This window comes from Protopterus annectens, chromosome 14.part0, assembly GCF_019279795.1.
Source record: "Protopterus annectens isolate FY-2018-M chromosome 14.part0, PAN1.0, whole genome shotgun sequence".
NCBI lineage: Eukaryota > Metazoa > Chordata > Ceratodontiformes > Protopteridae > Protopterus > Protopterus annectens.
This window is the reverse complement of record NC_056748.1, coordinates 560,269,072-560,281,455: the sequence shown is the minus strand read 5'-3', so window position 1 is coordinate 560,281,455 and position 12,384 is coordinate 560,269,072. Positions and strand designations below refer to the sequence as shown.

Sequence of the window (12,384 nt, the reverse complement as noted above, 5' to 3'; positions counted from 1 at the left end):
TGGCTTCTGGATGTGGAGAGGGCTCACCGAGAGCTTCCGGCACTCCATCTGCTCTGGGTCAGGCTTCCGTCACCCGGCCATTGGGACAGCCCGTTTCAATGCCCCAAGCAGTTCCTGTGGAACTAGACACTGCTTGCGAGGGCTCCTCAGACAGCCCCCCCGAGGAGGCACCTCGCAAGCACACGTGTAAAAGGAGGCACATAGACTCCCCCGAGTCTTTAACTGAAGACACGGACTTGGAGGAAGGGGAAGGCTCCCCAAGATCACCCCCCGAGGATGTCTCCTTTGGAGACATCATGGAAATGCTTCGTATAAGAGGTGGGTGGTCTGCCCCATAGTCTTCTTCGGACGAGTCCGTGTTCTTGGAGGCATTTGAAGCGGGCCCGTCTACCTCTTGGGTGTACCCTCCTGCCGACCCCCTGGTGGACCTTATTACCACCAGGGCGTGGAATGAACCAGACACCGTGGAGCCAATCCCCAAAAGAGCCCCCCTGCTGACCGTGCCCACTGGAGTAAGGGTCCTCCGGTAGATGCCATGTTGACGGCAGCAGCCACCAAGAGGGAACTCGCCCAGGAGAGTCCCTCAGTCCATCCTCCGAGCAAGGAGTCTCGGATGATGGACCGCTTGGGGAAGCGAATGTTTAGTTCAGCGACCTTCTCAGTGAGGGCGCTCAACTATCTGGCACATGTTATTAGGATGCAGCGCGATCTTATTAAAGAATATGCTGCATCCCCCCCAGAGTCCATGTCGGAGGAGGACAAACTTTTGCACTCCACCCGTATGGCCACTCTTTGGTCCGTGACAAATACCTCTATGCGGTTGCTTTCCCATGCTACTGAGGGAGCCGCTAGAGCTGCAGGAGTAGGCCTAGTCACGAGACGCCAGGCCTGGCTCCGCCATTGCGATTTCACGGAGCCCTTCAAGGCGTCTTTCGCGAACGCCCCCTTTGATGGCTCTGCCCTTTTTGGCAAGACGGTTCGCCACACCTTGGTCCAGAGTGAGAAGGACGGGAAGACGCTGTCTGCCGTCGGAGTCTGCTTCTCTGTGCCCCAGAGGTCCTACTCTAGGAACCAAAAGGGCCAGAAGAAGATGTGGTTCCGGAAGTCGCAGCAATCCCAACCCGCTCCGGATAACCAGTCCTTCCGTGGCAGAGGAGGACAGGGCGGACACTGCCCCAGGGGCAGAGGGGCTCCCAGGAATTTCGGGTCCAGAGAACCTTTCTCTGAGTGGCCCGCGCAGCAACCCTGAGGGGTTGCCCGACTGCTCCACTCTGGAGGCAGTCGGGGGACGTTTTTCGGAGCACCTAGCGGCATGGGAGTCCATAACAACAGACCGCTGGGTCCTCCGTATTATATCCAGAGGATACAAAATCCCCTTTCTTCACGTCCCGAAACCAAAATCCCTCCCCAACGTTCCACCCGATCAGAGGGAGGCTGCTTCAGCAGAAATTGGCTATATGCTGAGGAAAAGAGCCATCCAGCCTGTCCCCCCAGACCAGATCGGATCAGGGTTCTACTCCAGGTTCTTTTTAGTGCCAAAAAAGACGGGGGACCTAAGACCCATTTTAGATCTGTCCCTATTAAACCTGGCAGTTCCCAAGGAGAAGTTCCGGATGGTCACTTTACAATCTATCCTCCCCCTTCTGGGAGAGAATCACTGGATGTGCTCTATAGACCTCAAGGATGCGTACTACCACATACTAATGGACAGACGGTCCAGGAGGTTTCTTCACTTCTGGCTGGGAGCCAGTCACTACCAGTTCAGGGTCCTTCCCTTTGGTCTCACCACAGCCCCCAGGGTGTTCACCAAAGTATTAGCAGTGGTTGCGGCCCACCTGAGGCTTCAGGGGGTGCAGGTCTTTCCGTACCTGGACGACTGGCTTCTCACCGCCCCAACAAGGCATCTACTATCTTTGGCAAGAGACTCCTTTCTTCAGCTAGCTCCCTGGCTAGGTATCACAATAAACGTAGGAAAGTCCAACCTGGCCCCTACTCAGCTGATAGATTTCATAGGTGCCAGGTTAGACACAAGGAAGTTAAGAGCCTTCCTCACAACCGACAGAATTTGGAATCTATGACTCCAGGTGCGGGCCATCCTCCACTCCAGCTCAGTTCCGGCGGAATTGGTCCTGAAGGCACTAGGGTCCATGGTGGCAGCGATTTCTCTTCTCCCGCTCACCCGCTTGAACATGCGGGTTCTTCAGTGGACACTTCAAGTACAATGGTCTTATCTTTCTCTCCCCCTGCATCACCCCATTGCAATCAGCAAGGCTTGCAAGCGGTCTCTTTTGTGGTGGCTCCATTTAGAGGATCTCCAAGGAGGCCGCCCCTTTTGTGCATCTCCCCCCCTTGCCACAGTGACCACGGACGCATCTCGCCTCGGGTGGGGGGGCATTTTGCGGGACGGACGGTCCAAGGCACGTGGAACGACTCAGAGACCTCCCTGCATATCAATGTTCTGGAGATGAGGGCCGTGCTCTTGGCGTTGCAAGCACTGCAGGCCTTTCTTCCCCTGGGAACAATTGCGATTCAGTCAGACAACATGTCAGTGGTCTGGTACATCAACAAACAGGGGGGAACCAGGTCTTACCCTTTATGTCGGGAAGCCATGAGAGTGTGGGAATGGGCGATCTCCACCAACCGCTTTCTCATCGCAACGCATATTTCGGGTCGGTCCAACATCCTTGCGGACAAGCTCAGTCGCACCATTCTCTCCCCGTATGAGTGGTCTCTCAATGCTCAAGTAGCGAAACGTATCTTCGCACGGTGGGGAACTCCTTGTTGCGATCTCTTTGCTTTTCCCTTAAACACCAAGTGCGACAGTTTTTTCGCTCTAATCCCTCCACCAGGGGATTCCCCGTGAGATGCTCTGGTGCATGCTTGGCCTCCCGGTCTTCTTTACGCATACCCCCCTCTGCCTCTGATGCTCCAGGTTCTTCAGAAAGCCTCTTGGTTGGGGTGCAGAATGATCCTCATAGCCCCATTCTGGCCTCAGCAGATCTGGTTCCCTTACCTAAGGTCTCACTCAGTGAATCCACCTTGGATTCTAGATCCCATCCCGGATCTGATAACACACCCATCGAACCTACCATCTCCGAACCTGGACAACCTGAAGCTGACTGCTTGGCTGCTCCAGTTCCACTCCTAATCAGGACTCCCGGTATTTTGTCTCCCGTTAAGGCCATCCTGGTAGCTGCGCATAAACCCTCTACCAGAAAAACTTACCGCAGTAAATGGAAGCGATTCTCCATTTGGGCGGAGCGGCAAGGTCTAGATCCCTTCACGGTACCTCTTCCCGTGGTCCTAGATTTCCTTACCACTCTTTTTAATGATGGTGCCAGTAGTTCCACGGTCAAAGTTCAGCTAGCGGCCATTTCTCATTATCATGTTGGTCATGACTCTGGGCCTCTTATGTCTGCCAAGTTATGTAAAATCTTCCTAAAAGGCACCTTTCTGCTTAGACCCCCTGTCAAGCAGGCGGTTCCACCATGGGATCTTTCCTTGGTTCTTCAGGCCTTGACCGCTCCCCCCTTCGAGCCTGCGGCCACAGTAGATCTAAAATTCTTATCTCTTAAGACTGCATTTTTAGTAGCCATTACTTCAGCCAAAAGAGTTTCGGAACTTCAAGCCCTTTCTATGAAGCCGCCTTACTTGATCTTCCATCCGGACCGGGTGTACCTCAGGATCAATCCGTTTCTTCCTAAGGTAGCTTCGGAAGCAAACATTAATCAGTCCATCAACCTCCCCGTTTTCTTTCCTAATTATCAGAACAAAGGCGAGTACAAGCTGCATTCATTGGATGTTCACAGGCAGCTTCGTTTTTATCTTAACAGGACAGCTGGTCACAGGCAATCCGACCAGTTGTTCATTTCCTTTGCCAAATTCAATCTGGGTAAACCAATTTCCAAAATCTCTTTGTCATGATGGATTTCCCAGTGTATTCTATTAGCTTACCAAGCTTCTGGGAGGCCCGCACCGGACGGAGTCCATGCTCATTCAACCCGGTCTGTTTCTACCTCAGCAGCCTTTAAGGCTAGGATACCTCTGGATGACATTTGTTCAGCGGCCACTTGGGCTTCATCTCATACCTTTATTTCTCATTACAAGCTGGATATCACGGCTAGAGGTAGAGCATCCTTTGGCTCCGCGGTGCTCCGGAATATCCTTCCATGACGGCCGCCCAAGATTCAGGTAGCTGGGGACTCTGTCCCACAGGTTGCTGACAAATGAATCTCCTACTTCAGATTTAGAAGTTATGTACTTACCATAACGTTACATCTGAGTAGGTGTATTCATTTGTCTGCAACCATCCCGCCCTCCTATCCCCCTGGCCTTGTCAGTTTCCTGTATAGAATGTGTTACCCTTTGATTAGGGTATTTGATACAGGGCAAACTCGATCTGAGGTCATGTAGGGAGAGCAGGGCATTATGGGTGAGGGGAGGAGCTAGGAGCTCGGATCCATAGCTGGATAAACCATGCCGGTTCGGATCCGATATCGGATCCATACCCACAGGTTGCAGACAAATGAATACACCTACTCAGATGGAACGTTATGGTAAGTACATAACTTCTAATTCCAGGGAGTCCTTCTCCGGCCAACTATATCAGCGCACCTGAAAGGAGGCCCAATTGCATACCTCAGGAGGCAGTCTGGGGAAGATTTTCTTTGCACCCAACAACTAGGTGACAAATAACCACAGACGCCTGGGTGCTGAGAATTATTTCCAAAGGTTACCTCATCCCTTTCTCTCTTAACCCAAAAACTCAAACAAGACTCCTCGATGTTCCACCCAGTCAGAGGGACCAAGCAGCCATAGAAAAACAAAAGCTGTTGGAAAAAAAGAGTCATCCGAGAAGTCCCGTCATACCAGATAGGATTTTACTCAAGGTTCATTTTAGTGACAAAAAAGACAGGGGAATGGAAACTGATTCTGGATTTCAGCACTCTAAACAAATTTATTCATCAATCCAAACTCTGGATGGTCACAGTTCAGTCAGTTCTTCCCTTTCTAGAAGAAAATGATTGGATGTGCTCTATAGACTTTCAAGACACATATTACCACATAAAAATGGACAAAAGCTCAAGGAGGTTTCTCTACTTCTGGCTAGGAACGAGTCACTATCAGTTCATGGTGCTGCCCTTTTGTCTCACTACAGCCCACAGGTGTTCACCAAATGTATGGCAGCAGTAACAGCTCACTTATTTATTTATTTATTTATTTATTTTACATTTGTTAACCGGGATGGTCCGACTGGATACATGTCCTTTTTCAGCGGAGGCCCGGGGAGAAAAGCTCCAACAGAGTTACATTGATAATTAGGTACAGTAAATGAGCTGAAAGAACTTAACAAAAACATAGGCTATTTACATACAAGTACAAGACTGCCATTACTATTTCTGAGATTACTACAAATGTAACATTAATAACATATTAGCAAGGACGGTAGGCAGTATAATGACATAGAGTTAGACAGGATACATATTTCTTTATCACAGTATACAAAGTACTTATCATCTTAGCTAGTTGTTTATGTTTTAGTTAATGGCACAGAGCTAGTCTGGGTTTGAGCAAGGACATAGCCAGTGTGACTTGAAGTGGAGTTTTAGACTATTTTTGAATTGACTTAGAGAAGTTGCAAGCGTGATGTTATTTGGGAGAGAGTTCCATATTTTACCAGTGGTGTTGGCAAATAGCGTCACCACCTAGGTTGAGAGATTTAGTTGTTTGGACAAGGAGTCTGTTTGCTGAGCGAAGGCAGCTTAGATTGGAGTAGGGAGTCATTAAGTTTTTTAGTGCTGGGGTATTCTCAGGTTGTTTAAGGATTTTGAAGGCCTCTATGAGTTGGGTCTGGTGAAGAAGGTGTGGGAATTCTATCCATCCAAGCTTTTTCAGGTTAGTACAGTGGTGTGTTCTGTAGGGTAGGCCTGTAACGAACCTGGCAATGTGATTATAGCAGGATGAGAGCTTGGCCAGATCAGATTTGTTAAGGTGAGTGAGGACAGGAGAGGCATATAGTAGGGTAGAGAGAAGGTGTGAACGGGCTGTGGCTGCCCTGGCATTCGGGGTAAGGAAGGCTTTAATTCTATATAGGGTCCCAAGTTTCTTGTTGACTGATTTAATGGCTTGGTTGATATGTATATCAAATCTGAGTTTATTGTCAATGTTTACTCCTAATAGCTTTGTATAGGTGTCTGGGGAGATGATGGTCCCATTATTGGATTTTATAGTGAAGTTTTCAGTCGGAGATCTATTGGTTGGGTAGAAGAGAAGTAACTTGGTTTTGTTTGGATTTAAGATCAGGAGATGGTTGGCAAGCCAGTTTTCGACTTTGGTGAAGCTATGTTGGGTGGTAGTTAGTAGATTTGCAAGAGAGGCATTGGAACGTATTATAGTCGAGTCATCTGCATATTGAATGCAGGTGGCTTCAGGGATGACTGTTTGGATGTTGTTTATGAAGACTGAAAAGAGGAGAGGTCCTAATATGGAACCTTGAGGAACTCCTATGGTATTTGGTAGTAGGCAGGAGAGCTTGTTTTGCCACATTACTGCTTGTTGTCTCCCAGTGAGGTAAGCTTGAAACCAGTCAAGGGCTGGAGTATCTAGATACAGGGTTTTTAAAGTATATAGAAGTAACTGATGGTTTACCATATCAAAGGCTTTCGATAGGTCCAGGAAGAGAGCGGAGGATATTTTTATTATTCGGTTAAGATTAATGTTTTCAGTAAAAGAGAGGAGGGCAGTGGTTGTACTATGATGGGGTCTGAATCCATGTTGAGAGTCTGTGAGTAGTTTATTTTGGGTTAGATAGAGCATTAGTTGGTTGTGCATGCACTTTTCCATAATTTTGGCAAGTGGTGATAGTATGGCTATAGGTCTATAGTTGGATAGTTCTGTGGATGAACCTCCTTTGTGGAGTAGAATAACATAGGATATTTTCCAAATTGAGGGATTGAGGCCTCGGTTATGGTTCTGTTAATTAGGATTGAGATAGGGTAGGCTACGACATCTGCAGCAATTTGCAGGTATTCAGCCGGCAGAAGATCGGCTGAAAGGGTGGTTGGCTTCAGTTATTTCAAAAGGGATCTGATAAAGGATGTGGACACTGGCTGGAAGTTAAAAGAGAGTGGTGAGTCGGGTATAGTGTTTATAGAAGTGTGGGGAGGAGAAAGTTGGTTAGCTAATGACTGGATGGTTTCTGTGAAGAAAGTATTGAATGAATTGGCTATATCTTCTTGGCTCTTGTCAGATAATGTTCCTGGGGACGGAGTAGTGGATTTGCCTGGTTGGAGAAGTTTATTTATGCCTGCCCAGTACTTTTGAGGGTTATTCTGATGTTTATGTTGCAGATTGTAGAAGTAATTTTTCTTATCAAGTATGATGGCTTTTTTAGTCTCATTTCTAAGTTGTTGGAATTTGATACGATCTAGGGGTAGTTTGGTAGTGCGCCATTTATCCCACGCTTTGTCTCTAGTTGTTATTTTGGTTTTGGTGTCTGTTGTTAGCCAGGGTGCTAGTTGAGTTTTAATTCTTATTGAGCGTTTAGGGGCATGCGAGTCAAGTATAGTAAGGAATGAATTGTTAAATTATGACACTGCCTCATCAAGGGGAAGGAACTTTAGTTTTGTCCAGTTACATGATTTGAGTTCAAGTTGAAATTTAGTTGGGTCAAAGTTTTTCTTGGATCTGATAGACCTATAAATAGGTAAGCTTGTACAATTAATTTTGTCTTTCATGATGTATGTGAGCAGGTGATCACTAAGATCATTAGGGAGAGTTCCAGACATATAGTTCTGGGATGACTGTTGGTGAGTATCCAGTCTAGTATACTCTCTTTTGGTTATTGTTACCTGTACGTGTGGTAGATGATATTATCTGAGAGAATCCATGTAGGTTAACAGGGATGGGGTTGGACTGTGCTGTGCATTGGTTCCAGTCAATATTAACATCGCCCAGGACAATGGTTTCTTGAGGGTAGTTGTTGGCTATCCAATGTAGAATGACCTCTAGTGTTTCTACATTGTTCCCAGGGGAATATAGGTGACAATTAGGTTAATGCCCTTATGATTATTTAGTAGAATTTTTAGAGCTAGTATTTCAGCGTTAGAGACCTGGGGTGGTTGTATAGGGTTAGTTATGATGTTAAGTGTGCTGTTATATAAGACGGCTATTCCACCTCCTCTTTTCTTTACTCTATCTGCCCTAAGTATATTGTAACCAGGAGGCAGGATCTCATTGTCTTTGGTTGATGGCCGGAGCCATGTTTCAGATACACACATTATGTTGGGGAGGTATGTGGCTAGTACAGCATGCAGGCTATGTATCTTATTGTTTAGGCTTCTAATGTTTAAGTGGCATATTAGGAGGGAGTTGACCAGTCGGTGGGAGAGTGGTGGGCTGGTAGGATTTTGAGTTAAGGTTGGGCCTGGATTAGGATGGATGTCCCCATCTTTGGTTATGTTTTTCTTAGCTACGCTAGTAGTCTAATAACTTTGAATAGTAGTTTTAGTTCATATTTGGATTTTGGTGTTGATTGGAGTGGTTTTTTTAGAAGCAAGTGGTTGGAATTTATAATTTTTGGGGTAGTGTAGTAGTGGGCAAGTTCCAGTCAGTGGAGGTAGGGGGGTCTTGGTTTGGCATTTTGGATAAGAGAAACCTACGAATGTGAGATTTTCATAGCTAGTAAGAAGGTATGGCAGTATTAAGAGTGGTAAGATAAGAGGAAGGAGTTTATAATTATTTATAGACATGTTATATGTCATCAATGGGTGGGGTCAATGTGCTTCAGAGGAATAGTAGTGGTTAAACAGTAAAGTGGTGGTGGGGAAATTGGAGAGGAAGTTGTGTAGGTTGGAGAGGAAGTAGGGGTGTGGCCTAGTGGCTATAAATGTAGACACAGTGGGGGCGGGTGGGATAAGGGGGCAGGGAGGGGAGCGAAGCGAGCCCGAGCAGGGCTAACCCAGTCCCAGTTTTTGGTCCTATGAGTGGGGTAAATAGTCTGATAGTGTAAGTAAGCAGATTGGAGTACAGGCTTGAAATTCAACATAAACATATACAGTTGTAAAATGTCTAATACAATTCAACAAAAATAGGCATTTACAGTTGTAAAACACTTACTGGAGAGACACTGAGCCTTCATGGGGCCTGTAGCAGAGTGGATTGTAGTTTTACAAATGGTGCCTGCCACAGGTAATATTTATTAACTCTGGGATTGTCTTAAGGTAATAAACAGGGAAGGGAGGGAGAACAAGGGTGTGAGCAGGCAGTTCTTTGTACTGCTGCTAATGAGCCAAAGCAAGACAAGTATGTGTTAAGAACAATCACAATTGACCAAGGACTGCTCTGAAACTGTAAGTCTTGTCTTAATTTCTCAGGTGGAAAACCAGGATAACCTTGTATCAGTAGGCTACTGTGGTATAGTTTAAATAAACAAACACACAGTATTGATCAGTTATTGATACTATTTGTTAACAGAAGGGAATAAGAGAAAGTGGAAGATGTGTGTGTGTGTGGTGGGGGGTTGCTTACAGCCAAAGCACAGTGCTCTCCAGGGAAAATGAAGATTGGCTCAAACAGTTAGACACATACTCAAAGTTAACTGTAGCTGTTTGCAGACAGTTCAGACCCGGACTGCACTTTTCTTATAGGAATGTTAAAGGTGGTACCGGAGTTGAATACTTAAGAGTGGTGTTAGGTCTAGAAAAGAAGAGTACAGAGAGGAGTAAGCACTTTTGAGATGGTAAATATATATTTATTTGAGACTGTATGAATTCCAGGTGTTTCCATATCTAGACAACTGGCTTATCATTGCTTCCACCAGACATCTACTGCTACAGGTGACAGATTTCACCCTGCAGTTGTTCACAATTGTTCCTGCATCTAGGCATTACGGTCAGTCTTACAAAACCTCAAGTGACTCCCTCTCAGGATATGGAAATTATCGGAGCTCGTCTCAACACTCTCTTGTGTGGCCCCCTACCTTCCCACAGATCCAGAAAATAAAATCTCAAGTTCATTCTCTCCTGTGCTCGAAAAAAAATACCAGCCCTACTGGTGCTTCAAACATTAGCATCCATAGCAGCAGTGATCACTCTGGTCCCACTAACGGGATTTCACATGAGATTACTGCAATGGCTTCTGAAGAATCAATGGTCCATTCTAATCCACCCAGTGGACCACCCCATACTTATCACCAGTCGCTTCAAAAAGGACCTATCCTGTTGGATGGAATCTGAACAAATTCTTCTGAGCTGCCCCTTTGTCCCTCCTCAACCCAAAACCATAGGGACCACGGATTCCTCCCAGATGGGATGGGAAGGCATTATCTGGGAAAGACAGTCCAAGGCACTTGGTCCATGATAGAGCCCAATCTGCATATCCATGTTCTGGAGCGAAGGCCGGTGCTACTAGCGTTGCAGGCATTTCACTGTGCCCTTATTCAAGGAACTATTGCAATTCAGTCAGACAACATGTCCATAGTCTGATGCATCAACAAACAAGGGGGAAGGAAATCCTATCCCATGTGCTGAGAAGCCCTCCGGCTGTGGCAGTGTGCCATTGCCTCCAACCATTTTCTGATAGCAACGTACATCCTGGGGTGTCCAAACGGGATAGCAGACTAGTTAAGCAGATGCATTCTAATGTCTCACGAGTGGTCTTTCAATCCCAGGACAGCGAGGAAGATCTTTCATTCATGGGGCAAGCCTTGTTACGACCTTTATGCTTCACCCCAAAAGAACAAGTGCAGAAGATACTGTGCCCTGATCACTGCTCTGATGGAGTCCCCAAGAGACGGTCTTCTCCTTGATTGGCATCTGAGTCTCCTCTATGCTTTTCCTCCCTTCCCTCTGATCCCTCTTTTCCTCAAGAAAGCAGCCTCATTTACTTCACTGTCCATGGATTTTGATCCACAGGGAATGGTGCATCCCAATCTTTTTCCAAAGCCTCAAGCTCACTGCTTGGTTCCTTCATTTCCATTAATCACTAGGCATAATGACATTACATCTGCAATATGAAGAACTTTGCTGGCATTCCATAAACCATCCACCAGGAATCTCTACCTCAGTAAATGGAAGAGATTTTCGATCTGGGCTGGTGATAATGGCCTTGACCCCTTTTCGGTCCCGGTAGAAAAGTTTTAGAATTTTTGACCAGTCTGTTTTGTAAGGGAGCTTCCACTACTGCTATTAAGGTCATTCTAGCTGCCATCTTTCATAATGGCTTCAGAAATCTCCCCTTAATTTCACAAAGACTATGTAAGATCTTCCTCAAGGGAACTATCCATTCAAGGCCTTCATTTAAAGATCCTCTATCACCATGGGACCTGACTGTTGTCTTGCAATCACTGGTACTTACCCCCTTTGAACCAGCAGTGAATTGTGACTTAAGGTTCCTCTCTTGAAAATGCTACTACTTATAGCTGTAACCTCTGCAAGATGAGTTTCTGAATTGCAAGCAATATGTTCAAAGTCCCCTTACTTAATTTTTCATAAAGACAGAGTACACTCAGGACCAATCCATCCTTTCTTCTGAAGGTGGACTCAGAGTCCAACATTAATCAAGCCATAGACTTACCTGTGTTCTTTCCAACTTTTTCCAAGAAAGGTGAATATTGCTAAAGAATTCAGGAGATCATAGCAATTATTTGTCTCCTTTTCTGGCTCAACCTTAGGAAAATCCATCTCTAAGGTTACCTTATCAAAATGCTTAAGAGACTGCATTACTTTCATTTATAACAGAAAGAATCTGAAGCTTCCAATGCTGGTGAAGGCACATTCCACCAGATCTATGGCTACTTCAGCTGTTTTCCATTCTAAAGCTTCCATGAGTGAAACATGCGCAGTACCAACATAGACTACTCTGCATACCTTTATTACTCACTATAAATTGGTTTTGGTCTCCAAGGGAAGAGCTGCCTTTGGTTCTATGGTTCTCAGGAATACCTTTCCATAGGGCCACCCAGGATCTAAAGTAATTGGGGTCTCTGTCCCATCAGTCAAGAATAGATGAAGATTGACAACATCAGATAAAGAAGTTATGTCTTACCATAATGTTCCATTGATGTTGTCAATCTTCATCTGTTCTTGACATCCCATCCTCCTTCCCTCCCTGTGGATTCCTGACAGAGGGATCTTTTGTCCTGGGTTTTCTGTTAGGATACTCCTTTGACATGGCTTCTTCATTTGGATTAGTTTCCATCTATTGTTCTATAAGTCTACAAACATGATCTGAGGTAATGTAGAGAATGGCATTCTGGGTAGACTTTAGCTCGAGAGTTTTTGGCTGGCATGAGCTATATACTGGCCAGATTGGTTCCGAGGATTGAAACTGTAACCCATCAGTCCAGAAGAGATGAAGATCAATAACACAGATGGAAAGTTATGG

The 12,384-nt window shown here is 45.9% G+C and overlaps 1 protein-coding gene across 1 annotated transcript in view; it reads right to left on the bottom strand.

The window, feature by feature from the left end:
* Positions 1–12,384, bottom strand: part of LOC122788703 (myosin-4-like) — a 103,232-nt gene that overhangs the window by 70,609 nt on the left and 20,239 nt on the right. Inside the window, exon 13 of the mRNA XM_044055597.1 lies at positions 11,575–11,614. Coding sequence (XP_043911532.1) covers positions 11,575–11,614 — 40 coding nt within the window. The remainder of the gene's footprint in view (positions 1–11,574; positions 11,615–12,384) is intronic.